Below are 24,003 nucleotides of genomic sequence, written 5' to 3'. Positions count from 1 at the left end.
AGGACTGATTTCCTTTAGGATGAACTGGTTGGATCTCCTTGCAGTTCAAGGGACTCTCAAGAGTCTTCTCCAACACCACAGTTCAAAAGCATCAATTCTTCGGTGCTCAGCTTTCTTTATAGTCCAACTCTTATATCCATACTCATCTCACATGCTACCAAAGTAATGCTCAAAATTCTCTAAGTTAGGCTTCAACAGTATGTGAACCAGTTTCCAGATGTTTAAGCTGGATTTAGAAAAGGCAGAGGAGCCAGAGATCAAATTACCAACATCTTTGGATCATAGAAAAAGCAAGAGAGTTCCAGAAAAACATCTACTTCCTACCAAATCCTTTGACTGTGTGGATTACAACAAACTGTGGAAAATTCTTAAAGAGTTGAGAATACCAGACCACCTGACCTGCCTCCTGAGAAATCTGTGTGTAGGTCAAGAGGCAACAGTTAGAACCAGGCTTGGAACAACGAATTTGTTCCAAATTGGGAAAGAAGTACATCAAGGTTGTATATTGTCACCCTGCTTATTTGATTTATATACAGAGTACATCAAGAGAAATGCTGGGCTGGATGAAGCACAAGCTGGAATCAAGATTGCTGGGAGAAACATCAATAGCCTCAGATATGCAGATGACACAATCCTTATGGCAGAAAGCAGAGGAACTAAAGAGCCTCTTGATGAAAGTGAAAGAGGAGAGTGAAAAAGCTGGCTTAAAACTCAGTGTTCAGAAAACTAAGATCATGGCATCCAGTCCCATTTTATGGCAGATAGATGGGGAAACAGTGGAAACAGTGGCTGACTTTATTTTGGGGGGCTCCAAAATCACTACAGATAGTGACTGCAGCCATGAAATTAAAAGATGCTTGCTCTTGGAAGAAAAGCTGTGACTAACCTAGACAGCATATTAAAAAGCAGAGACATTACTTTGCCAATAAAGGTCCATCTAGTCAAAGCTATGGTTTTTCCAGTGGTCATGTATGGATGTGAGAGTTCGACTGTAAAGAAAGCTGAGCACTGAAGAATTGATGTTTTTGAACTGTGGTGTTGGAGAAGACTCTTGAGAGTCCCTTGGGCTGCAAGGAGATCCAACCAGTTCATCCTAAAGGAAATCAGTCCTCAATATTCATTGGAAGGACTGATGCTGAAGCTAAAACTCCAAATTTTTGACCACCTGATGTGATGAACTGACTCATTAGAAAAGACCCTGATGCTGGGAAAGACTGAATGCAGGAGGAGAAGGGGACGACAGAGGATGAGATTGTTGGATTGTATCACCGACTTAATGGATGTGAGTTTGAGCAAGCTCCGAGAGTTGGTGAAGGACTGGGAAGCCTGGCGTGCTGCAGTCCATGTGGTCACAAAGAGTCAGACATGACTGAGTGACTGTACTGAACTGAGGGGAAGAATTTCAGCATGGATTGTGTACCTCTAAAGTAAAGAATTCAAACATGAAGCATTAGTGGAAGACAAAGAAAATTCGTTGTGATGATTGATTGATTTATTAAGAGTAAGTAGAGCTCCGCTTAACTCCAAAGTTTCAAACTAGTTCATTAGGAGAAAACTGATCCATTGACAGAGATAAGTTAATTGAGAAGCAAAATCAATTTCTTAGAAAATACGCAAACTCCATATTAGACATGTTTAGTTTAAGGTAGTAGTCATAGGCAGCAATGTACAGATTGGGAATGGAGGCTGGGTTTAGCAATAGAAACTTTTAAGTATTCTTACCCATTCAGGTTTGAAAATAAGATTGAGAAGACAGGAGTAGCCAGCAGAAAACTTGAATGGGCTTGTTTAAAACACAAGGTAAATTAGAATGATGCTGTACTATGACAACCAAGAGAACAGGGTGCTTTGAGAGGCAAGGAGGTAAGAAGAATGAATATAGGGAAAAGGATGTCGAATTTGGTGATTGGGAGATTGCTGGTGGTTTATAAGGTTACTGCTTTTACTAGAGGGGATTCCCAGGTGGCTCAAGTGGTAAAGAATCCGCCCACCAATTCAGGATCCATGGGAGACTTGGGTTTGATCCCTGGGACGGGAAGATCCCCTGGAGGAGGAAATGGCAACCTACTCCAGTATTCTTGCCTGGAGAATCCCATGAACTGAGGAGCCTGGAGGGCTGCAGTCCATGGGGTCGCAAAGAGTCAGACAAGACTGAGCATACACATGCACATACACTTTTGCTAGGAGGGTCATAAGTCAGATTCCAGGGGAGTAGAGAGAGAATGAACTTTGGGGTCAAGTAAGTGGAGCACAGCAGTGAGCCACAGTGATAAAAGTAGGACTACATCTTGCGGAAACAATACTAATTTTGAGGTTAGTTATCTACATTTGTGTGTTGACTGTTTTACCTCCTTGAAGGCAGAAATGATGCCTTATACTTTTTAAAAAAAATACCCTTTTGTAGTATCCTACCTATAGAAAGCATATTTTTCAATGTATAGGTTAGTGTTTTGTTTTGTTTTTTTCTTTCGAGATGAGAACTCTCCTCCTTTGTACATAGAAGGGAAGGAGCCAGAAGAGAGGGAAAGATTGAAACAGTTAGAAAGATTGAAAATACCTGAGAGGGCTTATCACTAGTATTGGTGGCAAGGAATATAGAAGGCAGAGGCTGGAGGAACAGGCTTTGCTAAAGTCATTGTCCCTGGACTCAGGAATAACTTAATCCTGGATAGGCGGTTTTGTGAGTTTGGTTGTATTACTTAACTCCTTTCTTAACTTCAGTTTTCAGAAAAAGAATGGTAGTATTTATCTTAAATACTCTTGAGGGATAAATGTGCAAAGTGTCTATTGTCTAGAACAGTATCTATTACAAATGGTAAAAGCCTAGTAAGTGTTAGTGATGTTCTTGGTGATGATCACAAGAAAGGGTGAGAGACTGGAAATTCATAATCAGACACTATTTGAACATCACTTGGGAAAACAGACCTTAAAGGAAGACCATATTTGGAGATTCCCTGGTGGTCTAGTGGATAGGATTCTATGCTTTTGCTGCTAAGGGCCCAGGTTCAATCCCTGGTATGGGAACTATGATCCCATAAGCCACGTGGCATGGCCAAAAAAAAAGAAAAAAAAAGTGCTGTATTCATGTGAATTGAACTGAAATTCTATATAAGGATTTTTCTTAAGTCTTCAGTAAAAATTAATGAAAACTTTTATTTTTTCTTATTTGAGAGCTAATATAAGTTCATTTGTAAATATTAGATAATACATTATTACAAAAGAGAATAAAAAATCACCTGTGATCCTACATTCAAATATTATTCAGGTACTCTGTGTCCTTGATTCCTTGTATAAATTTTCCACTTTAGTTGGGCCAGTTTCTCCTTGTCCCCAGAATGTATATTCTGTATGAATGCTGAATAATGTTTTTTTTTTATCTTTAATATTTGGGTTTACTACTCATAATTTCATTTGCTTGTGATGCAATATATTTTTCTATTCTAAACTAAGAGAATAGACTTCTAATTACAGTCTGGGGCGTATGTACATAATGAATAAGGACCAAATTTAGAATAGACACTAGAATTTACTACAGGGTCTGAATCTAAGAAGTATATGATTCAGTTCAGTTCAGTCATTCAGTCATGTCCGACACTTTGTGACCCCATGAACTGCAGCACACCAGGCTTCCCTGTCCATCACTAACTCTCGGAGCTTACTCAAACTCGTGTCCATCCAATGATCTCATCCTCTGTCGTCCCCTTCTCCTCCCGCCTTCAGTCTTTCCTAGCATCAGGGTCTCTTCCAGTGAGTCAGTTCTTTGCATCAAGTGGCCGAAGTATTGGAGTTTCAGCTTCAGCATCAGTCCTTCCAATGAATATTCAGGACTGATTTCCTTTAGGATGGACTGGTTGGATCTCCTTGCAGTAAATGATTGTGTCATGCCTATTTTTACAATGATATTATAGCAAAATGAAAATGTCTTTTAGGAGATGACAGTTTCAGAATTTCTGTTTTGTGGAAAAGAATTAGCAAATGTAAGCTTGTGTTTTTGTTAAATACATTTGAACTTTGCAAGAGGTTTTTTTTTAAAATATATATATATATATATATATATATATATATATATAACTTTATTTATTTATTTTTGGTTAAACTGGGTCTTTGTTGCTGCTGAGGTTTTTCTCTAGTTTTGGTGATGGATGCTACTGTCTAGTTGAGGTACCTGGATGTCTCATTGCAGTATTGGCTCTTGTTCCAAGCTCTAGGGTGTTCAGGCTTCAGTAGTTGCAGCATGTGGGCACAGTAGTTTTGGCTCCCAGGCTTGCGAGCAAGGGCTCAATAGTTGTGGCACATGAGCTTAGATGCTCCACAGCATGTGGAATCTTCCCAGATCAGGGATCGAACCTATGTCTCTTCCATTGACATTCGGATTCTTTACCACTGAGCCACCATGGAAGCCCTGCAAGAGGTTTTAAAGTTTTACTTTTGCCAAAAGCCTTCCTATAAAACATATAAGGAAAAGATACCTGAAAATAACTAAGCTTATATACACTTACCAAATGATAAACCATTTTGGTTATTTTCAATGACTACACTCACCATAATCTGACTGTTTTTTGAGTTGTATAAGAGCTTAAAATAATTTTAAAAATGAGATCACTCAAATCTCTGGAGTGGAGTGAGAGTTTCTACTAAGCCATGTTAGCTCATATAGAATGGTCTGAATTTGACAGGACGTGTGCACCAATAAGCATTCTCCCAGCTCTGCTGTTTTAGAATGAATGTAGTGAAAATTTTATAATTGGAAAAAAAAGAAACCTACTTTTAATTGCTTTTTGTTTTCTATTTCAGGTTGCAGACAGTAGGTTGCATGCCTCCCCCTGTGTCTTCTGCGGTGATATTAACCAAGGCAGTTGGTGGGAACGAGGTGAGTCATGGGGCTAGCTTTTTTAAACATGAGTGGGTGCTATCCTTTTACTTTCTATTTTATTTTATGACAAAGGAATCACATCACAGAAAATGCATAACTATAGCAGCTTATGAAAGAAGCGGGTAGATTCATGTGTTAGAAAAAGGCTAAAATTGACAATAATGAGTGGAATTTAGGATTTCAAGGAGAAAAGCAAGGGAGGTGAATGAAACAGAGATAGATTGTGATTTTTCTACTTCAGTGAGAAATGAGGAGACAGAGGACAAGGAATCCAAGCCAAGGGACTTTTACATCCAAGACTCATGAACTGAGGACACCTGCTATGGCTATTCCTCAGTTCTTAAAAAAATTTAGGGCAAGCTATGTTCATGGGAAAAGGGTCAGTATAAGTTTAATGGCAGGTGAAGATGATATTAAAAAAGGAGAAATGAGGCCAGGTTTCTAAGATGAGTTCAAATAAATTATCCAACTCCTAGGGAACCATAGCCAGAGAGGAGTGCTTATGTATCGGGATGGCAGTAGTACATTTTGGGAGCTACTTATAGGTGGTTCTTCTTGGCTGAGAGGCCCTATGACTTTGTACTGAGGAACTCTGCTTTGTAGTCACTTATTTCTCCTGATATTTTATCATTCAGAAAAGAATACAAATTTTAAAATTTTTTAATTAATTAATTTATTTTTGGCTGCGCTGGGTCTCTGTTGCTGCATGGACTTTCTCTAGTTGCGGCGAGCAGGGGCAGTTCCCTAGTTGTGGTGCTTGGGCTTCTCGTTGCGGTGGCTTCTCTTGTTGCAGAGCATGGGCTCTAGGTGCCTAGGCTTCAGTAGTTTCAGCTCAGGGCTGAGTAATTATGGCTTTCGGGCTCTGGAACTCGCGGTCAGGAGTCGAGGCACACAGACTTAGTTGCCCTGCAGCATGAGGGATCTTCCCAGACCAGGGATTGAACCTGTGTCCCCTGCGTTGGCAGGTGGATTCTTAACCACTCGACCACCAAGGTAGTCCAGGAAAAGAATGCTCTTGAATGAGGCAGGATATATGTATTTTTAATTGGGGGATAATTGCTTTACAATTGTGTTGGTTTCTGCCATATATAGACATGAATCAGCCATGGGTATACATATATCCCTTCCCTCTTGAATCTCTCTTACCTCCCATGCTCTTTGTGATTTTTATTTAATTTGCATTACCCAGTGACTAATAATGGTGAGCATTTTTATCTTTCCATGTGCTTATTTGTTATCTATGTCTTCTTTTGGGAGATGTCTACTAAAATTTTGCTTTTTACAAAATTGAGTGTTTTGCTTTCTTATTGGTGAGCCTTGAGAATTTTCTATATTCTGGATACAAGACCTTCATTTTACATATATATATGTGTGTGTGTATATATATGCTTTGTAAATATTTTTCCCAGTCTGGTTTGTCTTTCATTTTCTAACCAGTGTCTTTTGAAGAGCAGAATGGTGGTGGAGAAACTAATAGCTGGTTAGATTCTGTATTTATTGAGTTGGCCAAAAAGTTCATTTGGGTTTTTCCATAATGTATTTTGAAGGCACAGGATATGCTGATGGATTGGATGTGGGGTGTCAGAGAAAGAAAGGGTCAAGAGTGACTTCAAGGCTTTTGACTGAGCAGCTGAAAGGATGGAGTTTGCTGAGGTGGAGAAGAGTGCTATGTGACAGCAGATATGTGGGGTTGTTTAGTCTGGGTAGCCACAGTATACTGAGATAACTAAGAACTGCAAAATCTCAGTTAAGCATAAAGGGTTATTTCTTGCTAATGGTACCTGTCCCATGTGGGTGAGTGGGAAGATCTTTGCCATTACTAAGGAAACCTGGTTAGTGGAGGCTTATGTTTTGAAGATACATCATCTGGATGGAGCACAAAGCTTTTTAGCTTTGCCATAACAGAGACAGAGAGATTAGAGAATCACAAATGGACTTTTCATGTTGGGTTGGAAGTGATACGTGGTGCTTCTGCTCACGTTACATTGGCCAGAACAAGTCGTGTGGCCTTACCATATTCCTGCACCCTCAGGAGAGGGGAGCTGGATTGATGAACACTTGTAATGTCAGCCACATTGTGAACATGGAGAACTTATTTTTTTTTATATGTTGAGATGCCTATTACATATCCAATTGAAGATGTCAGTGAACAATTATAGATACAAGGGTTGAGAGTTGAGGGAGTGGCCTAAACCTGGAGATGGAAATTAGGGCATCATCAATGAATAAATGATATTTAAAGCCAAGATTGTGTATGAGATTCCATAGACAGAAAAGAGCAAAGGTTCAAGGATTGAGCCTGGGGACTCTCCAACATTAAGAGGTTAAGGCAATGAGGAATAACAAGCAAAGGCAAAACAGAGAGAGTTAATTAATGAGACTCAAAGAAAAACAAGAGAGCATAGTATCCAGGAAGCTAGGTGAAGAAGGGGTTTGAAGGTGGAGGATATGATGAGTGGTGTCAGATTCTGACACCAGTGGTTCCCAGATGGCTCTGGTGGTAAAGAACCTGTCTGCCAATGCAGGAGACTTAAGAGACTTGGGTTCGATCCCTGGGTAGGGAAGATCCCCTGGAGGAGGGCATGGCAATCCACTGTAGTATGCTTGCCTGGAGAACCCATAGGCAGAGGAACCTGGTATAGGGTCCCAAAGAGTCAGACGTGACTGAAGCGCCTTAGCATGCATGCATGACAGATTGTGCTGATGTGAGTTGTGTAAATGAATTCTGAGAATTTACAACTAAATTAAGCTATGCAGAGGTTACTATTAACCTTTAACAGAGTGGTTTTGGTAGAGGGCAGGTGCAAAAGCTTGTTTGGAGTAGGCGTAAGGAAAACAGGAAGAGAAGAATTAGAGACAAGAAGTATAGACCATGGTTATGATGTCCTTTGTGATAAAAAGGAATAGAGAAACGGGGCTATTTTTAGAGAGGGATGTGTGGTCAAGATTTACTCTTTCAGAAAGGACAGCATTTTCTGTCATGATGGATACTGTACAGTGGAGAGGGAGCTGTGGATTTAAGAGAGAGTGCTGGAGCAATTTATCTGATCAAGGGGGAGAGAGTGATGTTGGGTTATATGAGCTTCAGTAGGAGCTTAGACCATTTAGTCACAATAACAGGAGAGAAGACAGAGTGCCTGGCTATAGATCCATGTAAATGGGTTAAGGGGGACACTTGGGAGTTGTCTTCTGATGGCTTTTATTTTTTCATAGCACATGAGAATGAGGGTGGGGGTAAATGTTATTCGTGTTTCAGATGAGAGGAGAAAATGTGGAATTGCCATGTAGATGAGAGGGAGTCCCCTGGAGAGGATGGTAGTGTGGCCAGGCAGCACCAAGGACCCGGCAGAGATCGAGCCCTGCCTGGAAAGTGAAGCCAGGCGTCATGGATTGTGTTTTCTCTAAGTGTAGGAATGGAATTGGCAGATAATTGGATTTAACCAACATCTCATTATGCCAAGAGACTCTTACAGTTGCCACATAATTAGTGAGGTAGGGAAGTTACGAAGTCTTGGATTAGAGCCTGCTATGATTATCTATCTATTGCCTTGAAAGATTTTGAGGAAAGTGTTAATTTGTTTAACAGTGTCATTTATCTCTTTCTAATGTGATTCCCTTAAAAACCTTTTCTTTCTCAAATGACTTTTGGCAGAAGTTCAAAGATCACTCATTTTCTTGACATTAACATATAGCATTTGAATGTATATCTACATGTTCATTCCCCAGTAGATATTTAAGTTATTTACATTAATGTTGCATATTAGTAATATTGAATTTATGAACATCTCCCCTGTCTTCTAACATCATTGGTCTAGTTCTTTAATGTTTATTATGCAGTTTCATGATTGTCAGGAATTTTTGAAGTCCTGGAGAGTAAGACGTAATTGTTCACAAATATTGAACACTGAGCTTCAGAAAAGAAGCTTGCAAAGTTCAGTTTGGTCATATCTTCTGATATGAAGTGAATAGACTCTTATTTTTACATGAGATTATAGGAGAAGATGATCTGCATAAAGATATTAGATAATTTTACGTTTTAAGCCTTTCTACAATTAATTGAAGAAAGTAAGAAAATCCACTAGACCATTCAGGTATGATCTAAATCAAATCCCTTACGATTATACAATGGAAGTGACAAATAGATTCAAGGGATTAGATCTGATAGACAGAGTGCCTGAAGAACTATGGATGGAGGTTCATGACATTGTACAGGAGGCAGTGCTCAAGACCATCCCCAAGAAAAAGAACGGCAAAAAGGCAAAATGGCTGTCTGAGGAGGCCTTACAAATAGCTGAGAAAAGAAGAGACACAAAAAACAAAGGAGAAAAGGAAAGATATACCCATTTGAATGGAGAATTCCAAAGAATAGCAAGGAGAGATAAGAAAGCCTTCCTCAGTGATCAGTGCAAAGAAAAAGAAGAAAACAATAGAATGGGAAACACTAGAGATCTCTTCAAGAAGAGTAGAGTTACCAAGAGAACATTTGATGCAAAGATGGGCTCAATAAAGAACAGAAATGCAGTGGACCTAACAGAAGCAGAAGATATTAAGAAGAGGTGGCAAGAATACACAGAAGAACTATACAGAAAAGGTCTTTATGACCCGGATAACCACAATGGTGTGATCACTCACCTAGAACCAGACATCCTGGAATGCAAAGTCAAGTGGGCCTTAGGAAGCATCACTATGAACAAAGCTAGTGGGGCTGATGGAATTCCAGCTGAGCTATTTCAAATCCAAAAAGATGATGCTGTGCAAGTGCTTCACTCAATATGTTAGCAAATTTGGAAAACTCAGCAGTGGCCACAGGACTGGAAAAGGTCAGTTTTCATTCTAATCCCAAAGAAAGCCAATGCCAAAGAATGCTCAAACTACCACACAGTCACACTCATCTCACATGCTAGTAAAGTAATGCTCAAAATTCTCCAAGCCAGGCTTCAACAATACATGAACTGTGAACTTCCAGATGTTCAACCTGGATTTAGAAAAGGCAGAGGAACCAGAGATCAAATTGCCAACATCTGTTGGATCATAGATAAAGCAAGAGAGTCCCAGAAAAACATCTGTTTCTGCTTTATTGCCTATGCCAAAACCTTTGACTATGTGGATTACAGCAAACTGTGGACAATTCTTCAAGAGACAGAAATACCAGACCACCTGATCTGCCTCCTGAGAAATCTGTATGCAGGTGTAGAAACAACAGTTAGTACTGGACATGGAACAACAGACTGGTTCCAAATAGGGAAAGGAGTACATCAAGGCTGTATATTGTCACCCTGCTTATTTAACTTATATGCAGAGTACATCATGAGAAATGCTGGGCAGGATGAAGCACAAGCTGGAATCAAGATTTCCGGAAGAAATATCAATAACCTCAGATATGCAGATGACACCACCCTTGCAGCAGAAAGCAAAGAGGAACTAAAGAGCTCTTGATGAACGTGAAAGAGGACAGTGAAAAAGTTGGCTTAAAACTCTACATTCAGAAAACTAAGATCATGGCACCTGGTCCCATCACTTCATGGCAAATAGATGGGGGAAACAATGGAAACAGTGGCAGACTTTCTTTTCTAGGGCTCCAAAATCACTGCAGATGGTGACTGCAGCCATGAAATTAAAAGACGCTTGCAACTTAGAAGAAAAGCTATGACCAACTTAGACAGCATGTTAAAAAGCAGAGACATTACTTTGCCAATAACGGTCCATCTAGTCAAAGCTCTGGGTTTTCCAGTAGTCACTTATGAATGTGAGAGCTGGACTATAAAGAAAGCTGAGTGCTGAAGAATTGATGCTTTTGAACTGTGGTGTTGGAGAAGACTCTTGAGAGTCCCTGGACTGCAAGGAGATCCAACCAGTCCATCCTAGAGGAAATCAGTCCTGAATATTCATTGGAAGGACTGATGCTGAACCTGAAACTCCAATACTGTGGCTACCTGATGTGACTAACAGACTCAATGGAAAAGACCCTGATGCTGGGAAAGATTGAAGGCAGGAGGAGAAGGGGACAACAGAGGATGAGATGGTTGAATGGTTTCACCATCATTACCCACCATCATCACTTGATGGACATGAGTTTGAGTAAGCTCCGGGAGTTGGTGATAGACAGGGAAGCCTGGCGTGCTACATTCCTGCGGTCACAAAGAGTCTGACAGGACTGAGCGACTGAACTGAACTGAACTAAAAATACTGTTATAAGGTAACTGAAGGTAGGCTTTTGTTGAAATAAATGTAAGGGAAGCTTGATCTTTTGTACTTTATATTAGTAAAACCTTATCTAAGGATAGAAGGAGAAATTTCTGGTGCCTGTGAATGAGAAGATCCAAAAGCTGAGTCCAGTGTCAGGTGCCGCTGGGTGAAGGTTTCGATTCTGTTCACTGTGATTGTCCGCTCTGCCTTGTACGCAGCGGCTCTGTACCCACACGAGTACATGGACTGGGACACATTTCCACGTTGCCCTGTTCTTTCCAATCGACCATCCTTCGCAGTATTTGTACATGGAAGAAAACATTTTCCTTCTAGATTCTGTTATTTCTTGACATTTACTTTATGCTCTCACATACTTATATATACATCTTTAATACTTATACTTGGGTTTAGCATATGCTTTCATGGGTTAAAATGTGTAACTGTGTAGCCTATTTGTATTTAATGATTTGGGGGATGTATACAGATACAGTAGTGTCATTTGAAATGATTCTGTTCATTTTATTTCGTAAAGTTGTTATATAATTTAGGAGGAATTTTTTTCTGTTACTTATATGTTACCTCTCATTGTAAATGCCTTTTCCATAAGACTGTTGGTTACAGAAAAGGTTTTGTCATGTATTGAAAGTTATTGCATCTCTGAAACTCACCTCATGTACTTTGGTGAGACTAGGCTTATTACTTTTTGTTAAAATTAAAGAACAATTTCTGTTTTGATAACTTAGATTGTTGTTGTTTCAGTGAGCCAACTATAATCATTTTAGTGGCAGTGGGAACTCAATGTATGTGCAGAGCAATGCATGTATGCTAGAATGCCAGCATACCCTTTAAGTATTAGAGTGAGACTGTTTAAGGGTATAGCTGACTGACAGTCTTATTTTGTGGCTTTTACATTTTAAACTGCTTTCATTTAAATATTAGAAACTTGGTTGTTATTTATTCATTCCAGTGTTTTAAATGTGATTTTTCAAACTCCAGGGTTGTAGTATGTGCAATCACATGGTCTGATTGGTGGTGATGGTGATTATGTGTGTGTATGTATGTGTGTGCATGAAGTTTTAGTTCCTTTTTTGAATGATAGAGAAAGTGATGACTTGGTGAACCCTATTTTCATCATCAGGTATAAAAAAGAAGATAGATAAAAATATTCTCTCTTTATTCTAACTTGTAAGACATAGAATAAACACATTTTCTTTTTTTTTTTTTTTGGTTTAAAACTATATACTTTTCTGTTCCAAATGTAAATTTTGGTGGTGAAAGACATGGTTTTTTTTCTCCAAAAGTCTTACATAGGTTTTAAGCCTTATATGATTTGCTAAGAGAATCATTGCACTCAAGTTTGAGTAACTTCTACCTTTTAGTAACTACCACAGGGATTTCTTAAAGAAGTTTCTTTAAAAAAAATACAAAACTGGAAAATAATTTCCCGAGTTTGGAGAGAAAGTATTATGTGGTTTTCATGTTGTTGTTACAGAGGTATTTTTATTTCATTTGACATTTACACTGTTGTTTAATGAAAAAGCAAGAGGGATAAGTGTTTGGGAAAAGATCCACTGTTGTTGTACCTCGGTATTTCATTTTTTTGCAAGCTGAAGTAGGGAAGGATTCAGCTAAAAGCCATTCCTCAAAATGTGAAGTAAATATGAGGTCTTAATTCTTGAGTAAATTTCCGAAGCTGCATAACTTTGTAAAATTGTGTGAGTCTGGGCAATGAACCAAGTAGGAGAGAAATATAATCAGGGATTTCTTCCCTCAAATATTTGAAGGAAAAAAAGAAATGAAAAGCATTATAAATTAGAGACAAATCAGAGCAAGTTAGGAAGAAATTTCTAGGCATATCTGAGAGTAATATTTTATGTTAAATACTTTGTTCTCTGTGTTAAGGCTAAACCTGATAATTTGAACCATGAAAATAAGACACCTTCACCACTAATAGCAGTATATTAATTATAGGCATGTTATTTATGTTGCTTTGTTTATTTTTTTGTTTGTCTCTCAAAGTGAATTCTATAGATCGCCCACATCTGCATTACCTGGGGTCATTAGAAAAAAAAAGAAAATCCCTTATCTCCACTTTAGACCTATTGAATTAAAATGTATAGTCGATAGGCCTCAGGATTTTCCTCCTTCTTCTTTCTTTCCTTTATTAAAATTATGAAATAGCATACCTACAGGAGGTACATAAAACATATGTACAGTTTAAGGCATAATAATAAACACCACTGTGCCCACCATTCAGCTTCAGAAATAGAATATGATAGTCAACAGTAGTTTAGCACCCTCTTCATGTAGACGGTGCCTTCTACCATAGGGAGTCAGAAAGGAGACTAAGATCTGGGGCCTGCCTTCCAGAAAGCTTTCATGGAGTGTGGTGTTACACTATTCAAAACCTCTGTTTCGTGCTATAAACCTCACAAGAATAGGCAAAACAGACTAGAATGGCTTTACATTATCCCATATCATTAAAATCACTGTTTTCCTTTTTTAGTTTAAAAAAATTCCAAGAGGTACCCCAAATGAATTCAGCCTCCTTCAGCTGTGTGGCAGCCTGCAGTTCCATTTGGGATCTGGACTGTGATTGTTCCTGTAGGCATTTAGGGCGTCTGCTTGTTTAGTGAAGATGGTGTGCTTCTTTTACTATAAATAGATTTATTGTATTTTAGTTAGCAGGCTGAAGGATTTTAGAACCCTTTGATAGTCATGCAGAATTCTAAGTACATTTAAAGAAAAGTTTTGGTTTCAGGTATGGTACAAAGGTGACAAGTTGAATGTGTGTGTGTGTGTGTGTGTGTGTGCACGTGCGCGTGCATGCACACTTAATTTCAGCAATAGGGTTATTGTCCAAATCTCTTCAAAGAAAACTTAAGAGTGTCTCCTGAGCAAAGAAAATTATTACATGTGGTGAACTCTTTAAGTCATTGACGAAGGTCATGGCAGTCTGAGTGTATTTAAAAAAGGTTTTCTATCTGCTTGGAAAGCAAATGAAGCACTCATTATGAACTTAAAAATTATAGCTATGAGAAGATTTTTGCTAGAGGTGAAAGATCAAGATCATCACCGCCCAAATGGAGCCGGAAAGTTCAATTTCTGGCTGATCAGCAAGGCATGAAACATTTCAGGGTTATTTTGCATTATCAGTGGGGAGTTGATCTTGCTAATCCAATGCATGAAGATAAGATTCACTGAAACATTTATAAAGGCCTTTAGAGTGGATCTGATCAGCAGAGAGAAGACTTGAAGTGAGAAGGAAATCTGATCTGTCAGTCACTGTCTCAGCTTCAGCTGTCACTGGGCTTCTGTGTGCCTTGCCTTTCTCTTCTGTGAAATGGGCTTGATCACTGCCTTTGCTGGGCTTCCCACATAGCACAAGTGGTAAAGAACTTGCTTGCTACTGCAGGAGACACAGGTTCAATCCCTGGGTCGAGAAAATCCCCTGGAGGAGGACATGGCAACCCACTCCGGTATTCTTGCCTACAGAATTCCATGAAGAGAGGAGCCTGGAAGATGAGAGATTGCAAAGAGTGGGACTCAACTGAAGTGGCTTAGTACACACACACTTCCCTTGCTTGGAGTGAGAGTTTAATGGTTTTCTGGAGCAATCTTGTATAGCCTGAAAATGGCTGTCAATGTTGAGCACTCTAGCAAGCTGGCCTGTTTGTACTTTCTACTCTCCAGCCATTTTTGGGTGCTCCAAAATCACTGCAGATGGTGACTGCAGCCATGAAACTAAAAGACCCTTACTCCTTGGAAGAAAAGTTATGACCAACGTAGACAGCATATTAAAAAGCAGAGACATTACTTTGCCAGCAAAGGTCCATCTAGCTATGTTTTTTCCAGTAGTCAAGTATGGATGTGAGAGTTAAACTATAAAGAAAGCTGAGTGCTGAAGAAGTGATGCTTTTGAACTGTGGTACTGGAGAAGACTCTTGAGAGTCCCTTGGACTGCAAGGAGATCCAACCAGTCCATCCTAAAGGAAATTAGTCCTGAATATTCATTGGAAGGACTGATGCTGAAGCTGAAACTCCAATACTTTGGCCACCTGATGTGAAGAACTGACTCAATGGAAAAGACCCAGATGCTGGGAAAGATTGAAGGCAGGAGGAGAAGGCGACGACAGAGGATGAGATGATTGGATGGCATCACTGACTCAATGGATATGAATTTGAGTAAACTCTGGGAGTTGGTGATGGACAGGGAAGCCTGGCGTGCTGCAGTCCATGGGGTCACAAAGAGTCAGATACAATTGAGTGACTGAATTGAACTAAACTGAACTCTCCAGACTCCTATGCTCTCTGGGAAATGGTAACAGTGTTTCCTCTTAGACAGATGAAAGAACAGAAGTCATAGCCGCAAGGAATTCCATGTCCATATACATATTCCATTTCTACCTTTTAACTTTAGTCACATTTTCTGGATTGGGTTAGCATTCTAAGGAGCCCTTGAAAGAGTTAACTGTGTTTGTTTGAACCTGCTATACAACTGGCTTGAAACATATCTAGATTTCCCAAGATTCTTTGTGTAACTTAGAATTCCTTCATTCCTTTATGCCTCAAATTAGAATTCCTCATACCTTAATGCCTCTCGAATTGTCTTCCTTTTCTACCACTCTAACCAAATGAGTCCTTTCAATGGTTGGCCATAGAATCTGTTCACCAAATGCAGGGGCCAGTTCTCAGTTCTCATCTTCCGTGACCTGACTGCAGCCTGTGACACTATGTCTACTTGCCTCCAACTTCCTTTTCCTTCCCTGACCCTCTTCTTTCCTCATTCTGTTCCTACATCTCTCATCTCTCCTTTTCTGATCTAGCTCCTCCCCCATATGAATGGGAGAGTCTTCCAGGGACCTGATCTCGAAACACCCTGTTCCACTTCGCCAGATTCCTGTTTCTGACTCTTTCCATAGATGAAGTCTTTTGACCTCCATCTTTGGGTCCAACTCTGCCTCAGATCCAAGGACCAGTCCTGATCTTGGGTAAGAAATACTTAAACAACACCAGCCTAACGTGCTGAGGCTCAGCATCACCACCTGTGCTGACCTTTTAGCTAAGGATACACTTGGTAGGAAATCAGAGCAGGTGTTTGATTCCTCCTTTTGCCATTGCTCACCCAGTAGTGGTCACCAGGTAAGCCCTGGATCTCTCTGAGCCTTGGTTTTCTCATTTGAGGCGCAATAGTATTTGCATCCTTATTTCATAGGATTGCTTACAAGGATCTCATGAAGTCATATGCAGAAGTACTTACAAATTGTGAGGGAATGTATCAAGCAGGCATCAGCATTATCCTCGTTGTAGAGGTTTGTCACAGGTGAAATCACCTAGTTTAAGTGAGTCATTATCATTGCTTCCTCAGAGTTTGCTCTAAGTTCATTCATTTGCTCTATTTTCTTTTCTTTTGAACGTATTATTTTGTATTGGGGTATAGCTGCTTAACAATGTTGTGATACTTTCAGCTGAACAATGAAGGGACTCAGCCATACATATACTTGTATCCATTCTGTCCCAAACCCACTCCCATCCAGGCTGCTACGTAACATTGAGCGGAGTTTCACGTGTTATACAGTAGGTCTTTGTTGGCTATCCACTTTAAATATAGCTGTGTGTATATGACCATCCCAAACTCCCTAACTATTCCTTCCCTCCCTGAAAACTTAAGCTTGTTTTCTAAGTCTGTGCATATTTTATTTGTTTTGTAAGTGAGTTCATTTGTGTCATTTCTTTTTAGATTCCACATATGAGGGATGTCATATGATGTTTCTCCTCTATCTGATTTTTCACTCAGTATGACACTGTCTAGGTCCACCTATGTTGCTGCCAATGGCATTACTTCCTTCTTTTTAATGGCTGAGTAATATTCCACTGTACATATGTACCACATCTTCTTTACCCATTCCTCTATCAATGGACATTAGGTTGCTTCCATGTCTTGGCTGTTGTAAACAGCTTACTACTGTAAACAGTAGTGAACATTGGAGTGCATGTATCCTTTCAGATCATGTTTTTTGTTTGTTTTTTTTTTCTTTTCTGGATACATGCCCAAGAGTGGAATTGCAGGGTCATCTGGTAACTCTATTTTTATTTTCTTAAGGAACCTCCGTACTGTTCTCCATAGTGGTTATAACAGCTTACATTCCTGCCAACAGTGTAGGAGGGTTCTCTTCTCTCCACATCCTTTCCAGCATTTATTGTTTGTAGATATTTTGATGATACCTATTCTGACTGGTGTGAGGTGATACCTCATTGTAGTTTTGATTTACATTTCTCTAATCATTACTGATGTTTGGCATCTTTTCATGTGTCTGTTGGCCATCTGTATGCATTCATTTACTCTATTCATTAATCACTCAAAATATATGTTGAATGCTTGTTATAGCTTCTTATATTATAGTATCTTCATATAATTTTCAGTTGAGTAAGTGATATAAAACATAAACTATAAATTGCAACATAAGGAGGATGGATTTAAATAAATTTACAAGATGGCAGGTTTTTAAATAAATGTAACAAACTGGGTAATTCCAGTTTGTTAGTTGGTATCATAGGTCCTCAGCACTTTTATATAAATATTTCTTACCATAATATGGAATATTCACTTTAGATATCCAAGATTACTCCCTCTGGGCATTAAAGGGCACAGGAAGTCAAATTAGTTATGGAAATTTTGCTTTGGGAATTTAGAACCAGATAAAGGGGATTGAACAGGCTTGTTGTAGGATGTTTCCTCTAAAGTGTAAAGCCTGGAAAACTACCCCAGTTCCATTCCAACTAACAAACAGACCACAGAAACAATCAGGTTCCATGTGTCCTTTGAACAGTTCTTCATAAACACTGGACATTTGTTATCTAGTTATTTTTCAATATCAGATTGTTTGCATATGTTATGAATAACAAAATTTTTTAATAATTTGATTTATTTCTATTGTTGTTACATTTTAGTAATCAGACTTTCTTTTTTATGGAGGTACCCTAGGTCCATTAGTGATTTGGAGGAAACGCTAGTCTAAACAACTACAAATTCATAACTTTTTTCTTAATTAATCTTATTTGATTAATGTTCATATTTTTTATATCATAGTATAGAAAATTTGATTATTTATACCTTCATTTCCTAATTCTGGGCAGGTAACTTTTTTAGGTTCTTTGGCTTATATGTGCATTGACTACCTGCCAGTTACATATATATTTGTATATATTTATGAAGTTGTTACTATTGAAAATAGATTTAGTCCCCCAAATTTTTCCAACCATGGAGTTATGGGAATATTCATAAATTACATCTAAGAAGACTTTGTTTCTTCTCCCAGCCTCACTGCTCATTAGCTCTTAGCTTCTGATTCTTTTTCAGCTTTTTAATCAGTTGTATGTAGGCAGGGTTGTTTTACATGAACATACTTTGGGAAAAAACATTTATGAGGCCATATATAAGAGGAAGTGATCTGTCATTTTAAGCTGTTGCTTCTTACTGAAATATGATCTACTTTATTGAATCAACTGTCGATCTTTATCCTGTCTCAATTTACTCCCCCTATGAGATTATCCACCTAATAACAGAGAATTACATTACCCATTTATCTTTCCTGTGAAAATGTTTAGCATCTATCCATCTATAAGAATCAAGTATAATTTCTATTGCAATGCTACGAACTCTGGAAATGACTCTTTTAAACTTTACTTGCCTTATGAAGATGTCAAACTGTGTCTTCTAAGCATCTAATGAGAACATCTTGCTTAGTGCAGTTAAGATTTTTCAAGCAATTATTCATGATCAAGAACACTTGGACCCAAACTAATGGTCTGAATATATTGAGTGAACATTGCATTCTAATCAAGTGCCAAGTATTAGACTTGCAGGGCCCTTTAAATGAGTGATTTTCATTAAAGTGCAGACACATACAATCCACAGCTAGAAATGGAAGAGTTTCTTCTGTAATGCACTTTCTTTGCTCCCTCTCATGCCTTCTCCCCTTTGCCTTCCTTCTCTTCCTCCACCTCCACCTCTCTTTCCCTTCCTTTTCCTTCTCTTTCTTTAATTCTGGAAAAGAAATGTCATTTCACTAAATTGATCCTGTGAACTACAGTTTGAAAAACACTACCCTAAACTGGAGTGGAAATGTGCCATTCCCATTTCCTCCTGAGTCAGCAACTTTGATCCTCTGGACAGACTTTCCAGCCTTTGGTCTATTCTCCAGGAGATTCCTGGCCTCCTGTTACTTGCAGACAGTTCCTTTGGTGTTGGCCCTCGGACCGGTTTGAGAACTTTGTGTTCCTGAGGAAATCTCCTGCTGCTCGTGGTCAGCTCCCTTGACCAGTCTGTTCCTATAACAGAAACCTCCTCCTCATCTTCCAGTATCTGCCAGGGCGAGCCCTGCCCATCAGCCAAGGCCCAGCTCAAATGACCATTTCCCTCTCAAGAAGGAGGGCTTCCCAGGTGGCTCAGTGGTAAAAAAAAAATCCACCTGCCAATGCAGGAGACGTAAGAGATGCAGTTTCATCCCTGGGCTGGGAAGATCCTTGGAGAAGGAAATGGCAACCCACTCCAGTATTCTTGTCTGGGACATTCCATGGACAGAGGAGCCTGGCGGGCTACAGCCCATATGGTTGCAAAAAATCGGGTACAACTTAGCAACTAAACAACCAGAACAAACAGCTCTCAAGAAGGCTGGCAGATGTCCTGGCAGAATTATTCATCTTTTCTTCTTTCCACAGTAGAGATGGTTTTTGTACCTTTAATCAGATACTTTTTAGTGTATTTGGCTCTTTAATCAATTTTTGAATTTTCTTGGCAGGAACTGCTTTTTTTTGTATCCCTTCAATGAAATAGAAGAGTACCGATAAGAAAAATGGCAAAGGATGGGGGAAGCTAGAGAAGGATTCCAAAGTCCTCTTAGTCATACAGTGGTCCCAGCAGAGTTGTTTGGAACAGTGATGAGGTCACTTACATTGCAGTAATTACCACAGGTATATGTTCTCTATCTCTCCTGCAAGGATCTTTTCGTATATTTACTGTGCCAGAATAAAGTGGGCTAGCACTGAACAGTGTTCTATCTACATTAGACACATGTTCTCGTGAATGCAAGCACATTTTAGATCCCATTCTGAGTGCTTATTGTGGGAAGTTTTTGAAGTTTATGCACCGTAGTGTTTCTTATTAAATGGTCCTTTAGATCTGGACTCTGAGATGGTATTATTTTCAAGTTCCTGTCTAATTACGATTACACTTAAGTTCATATTGTTTGAGAAGGATATACTTTCTCAAATAGGCAAATCATGATAGTTTAACAGTCTGAGAAACTAGCTGTATAAGGAAAGTATATTTATATATTTATATATACTAGTCTTTTTTCAAGTGCATGATGAGTTAGCTATGAAAAATGCTTTTCAACTTTTGTGGCCCTCCTTATCAAGGACGTGAATTTGAGGAAACTCCAGGAGATAGTGAAGGACAGGGGAGCCTGGTGTGCTGTAGTCCATGGGGTCGCAAAGAGTCAGACACAGCTTAGCAGCTGACAACAACATTATCAAGAAGAGCTGGGACCAATGTGCCTTAATTCTTGTTTGAGTTCACACTAAGTCCTTGTCAAAATAAGCCGTTGTAAACACTCATTCATTACATTTGTGCAATGGAGTTGCTGGCATGCATTTATTCTTTTTGTTCCTCCAACATTTGATGTTTCCAGTTCCCCAATAATTTTAATTACCAACTGCTCTCCTATGTGTTTGCATACTTGCTCTTAAAGGTGGGATGCATAGTCACATTTTCAGATGAAAAATGAGAGCTGGCATTAAAATTAAAACAGTTCCACCATACTCAAGTAGTTTATAAAGAGACATAAGTTCTGTTGGTTTGATATCATTATCTTTTTGTAGATAACCAAAAATGGAATTTTGTTTGCTTTTTACATTTTTTACTTTCGGCTGCACTGGGTCTTCATTAATGCTTTCTCTAGCTGTGGCATGGGGGGCTTCTCTGGTTGCAGAGCATGGACTCTAGAGTGTGTGGGCTTCTGTAGTTGTAGCATGTGAGCTTTGTTGCCTCATGGCATGTGGGATCTTAGTTCCCCAACCAGGGATTGAACTCGCATGCCCTGAGTTGGAAGATGGATTCTTAACCACTGGACCACCAGGAAAGTCCCCCCCGAATGGAATTTTCATTGGAGGAATTATATAGTTCTCTTTGAAATTTTTTTATTTTTAAGTTGTGTTTGAAATACTTCTGAGGGTAATAAAAAAGCCTACTTCAGGAAACAGTTTGCCTGTGGTTGATGGAGTTTACAACTTCAGGCCCAATTCATTATAAATTGATTGTCAATAGAGAAAGAGGAAAGGAGTTAATTGAGTTAGAAGATTGTTTGCTTAATTAAAGGAGCCTTTTACTGGTTGGAAGAAGCCTGACCTCAGGTTTTATAAAGCCTCTTAGGGATGTGAAGAACTACTAGCATTTTCCCCATACTTTCCCAATTTCTGACCTGGAAGAGAAGAAATGGCACAGCAGGACGATGGAATGATGCGGGACCTCAACAAAGCACAATTCTAGGAAACACTGTTCACTTTTGTGGACAATTCCTCTGCCCTGAGTGCATTTATTTAGCTGCTGATCCGCACAGCAAGAGATGACTGCAATCACAGTAAGGTCTTGCCATCCAAATAATAACATCCCAGTGTGTTTATAGCTCATGATACGTGACAATTCTTGTTTTCAGTGCTTTATGTTTTTACTTACTCTTTAAAGCCTTTTAACAACATTTGAGCTAGGTACAATTATTATCTCCATTTTATAGATGAGTAAGCTGATTCAAAAAGAGATGCAGAAACTTGCCCAGGGTGATGTAGCACAAAAGAGGAAGAGCAAGGATGTAAAACCCAGGCACTCTGCTTTCAGGGCCTGTGCTCCTAATACTAAACTCTCAGTTAACACTGGAGGTAGGATTCCTGGCCCCAAAAGCTCTCCATCTACACATGGCTTAGTGCCCAAACTACTCAGGTAAGAAGATTAAGGGTTGATTTATGAATAGACCAAGTAGAGGGTAGCTAAAAATAATTGAGTTACATAAAACACTAGGAAGTTGTGTAGATACTGAAGTTCCTACTTGACTGTGAGTCTCTCTTCAGGAAGCATTCCTATCTGTCTACGAGGTTCTGTGGTACTTACCCCGTCAGGACACATGTAGCACAGTGTATTGTGAATGCTTGTGTTTCTCAAGTCATCATTAGATGACAGGAAATGTGTATTTCTTATTCACAGTTGTATCCTGTGTCTGGTGCAGCATTTGGCATATATTGGGGTCACAGTAAATATATTTGCATAGATTAATATTTTGAAGGACATTGTTTAAATATAGCCCTATGAGTGTCTTGATTTAAATGCCTTATTAAAGCAATAATTCATATCTAGTTTTACTTTGTCCAATGTTAAGTAAACTTTTACAGAAAAATCATAGATTTTTGTAGAAAAACCAAGATACTTAATTGGCTGTCTCTTGTAATATTTTGACTTTTCTCAATTATTCACACCTGTTCTGCTTTGTCTAAACAGCAGCAGCCACAACCACTTCCATGGTGGCAGCCTCCAAGATGTCTGGCATAATGCCTAGAAGGAAATAAAAGATTTCTAGTGCTTGGAAAGGAATAAAAGACTTCCGTATGGTTGATTTGGCCTGGAAGGGGAATAAAAGACTTCTGTGGGGTTGATCTTGCATTTTCAAACCTCTTAGGTGATGAAAAACATACACAAACATTTTAGTAACTGAATGGGACCTTTCAGTCTATCTTTTTCCCTTAAAAATTTTGGATGCTGTTTGGTAAATATCATGTGGGAAAATGATTTTGACATTAGAGATATGGGTAGATACTTAAAATACATTTTTTTGCAAGAGTGAGGAGGTAAATTTTTTTTCCTTTTTAAAAATAAATAGTGATTTCTGTATAGAAGTTTCAGTATACAGTTCACCATTAACAGCATAGGGGTTAGAGTTGCCAACCTTCGTTGAAGTTGAGGTCCATGTATTATTTGTATTCAAACCTGTATCCTTGGTTCCTCTGTATCCATGGACCCGACTCTGCGTACACATCCACGAGTTCAACCAATCACTGACCATCTAGTATGGTAGTGATGGTTGCTAAGTTGTGTCTTGACTCTTCGAGACCCCATGGACTATAGCCCACCAGGCTCCTCTGTCCATTGAGTTTTCTAGGCAAGAATACTGGAGTGGGTTGCCATTTCCTTCTCCAGGGGATCTTCCCTACTACCCAGGGATCAAACCTGCATCTCCTGCATTGCAAGCGGATTCTTTACCACTGAGCCACTAGGGAAGCCCGATCACCTAGTATGGTAGTACAGTATTTACTGTTGGAAAAAGTCTGCCTGTAAGTGGACATGGGGAGTTCAATCCATGGTTCAAGGGTCAACTGTATATAGAATTAAAGTATATGAGACTGCTGCTTTAAATCATCTCTTATTGTGATATATACATTTATTTTGCTTATCTTATGAAATGCTTTTACCTGTATTTTCTTTTTCTAACCTCCCAACAATTCTATGAAGTAGATGGGACTAGTAGTATGTTATCTTGATTTTTGTAGTTGGTCAAATTAGGATTTAGGGGTGAGTTGACTTGTCACACAGCTGGGAAGCACAGACTCCTTTTCCAGGACCCTTTCATCCTTTTTTACAATATCTTAAGCAAAACCAATAAAACTCCAGAAATCAGTCACATAAGAAGGAACTCTTGAATCTTGTGTTGACTCCTCATTAAAGGTGGTTGGCTTGAAATTTTTCTGAGAGATGAATGTCACTGTACCATTGAATTAAAATAAATTATTGAGCACTTGTAATTTATAGAACACTGAGCTAGTATTTTGTGGAATGGGGAGGCAGAGTACAGAGAGGATGCAGTGTTGTCTGCTTTCAGAGAGGATGGTAATGAAATGGA

The 24,003-nt window shown here is 39.0% G+C and overlaps 1 protein-coding gene across 11 annotated transcripts in view; it reads left to right on the top strand.

Annotated features, from left to right (window-relative positions):
• SLC10A7 (solute carrier family 10 member 7) overlaps positions 1-24,003 on the top strand; it is a 290,655-nt gene that overhangs the window by 19,166 nt on the left and 247,486 nt on the right. For all 11 annotated transcript variants that reach the window (XR_009692903.1, XR_009692902.1, XM_061142450.1 and 8 more), the window contains one exon: positions 4,795-4,870. Coding sequence is in view for 9 of the 11 variants with exons in the window: in XM_061142450.1 (XP_060998433.1) it covers positions 4,795-4,870 (76 nt within the window). In the remaining 2 variants the exon portion in view is untranslated. The remainder of the gene's footprint in view (positions 1-4,794; positions 4,871-24,003) is intronic.

This window comes from Dama dama, chromosome 5 (assembly GCF_033118175.1).
Source record: "Dama dama isolate Ldn47 chromosome 5, ASM3311817v1, whole genome shotgun sequence".
NCBI lineage: Eukaryota > Metazoa > Chordata > Mammalia > Artiodactyla > Cervidae > Dama > Dama dama.
The sequence above is the reverse complement of the archived record's forward strand: the minus strand, read 5'-3'. Positions and strand labels throughout refer to the sequence as shown.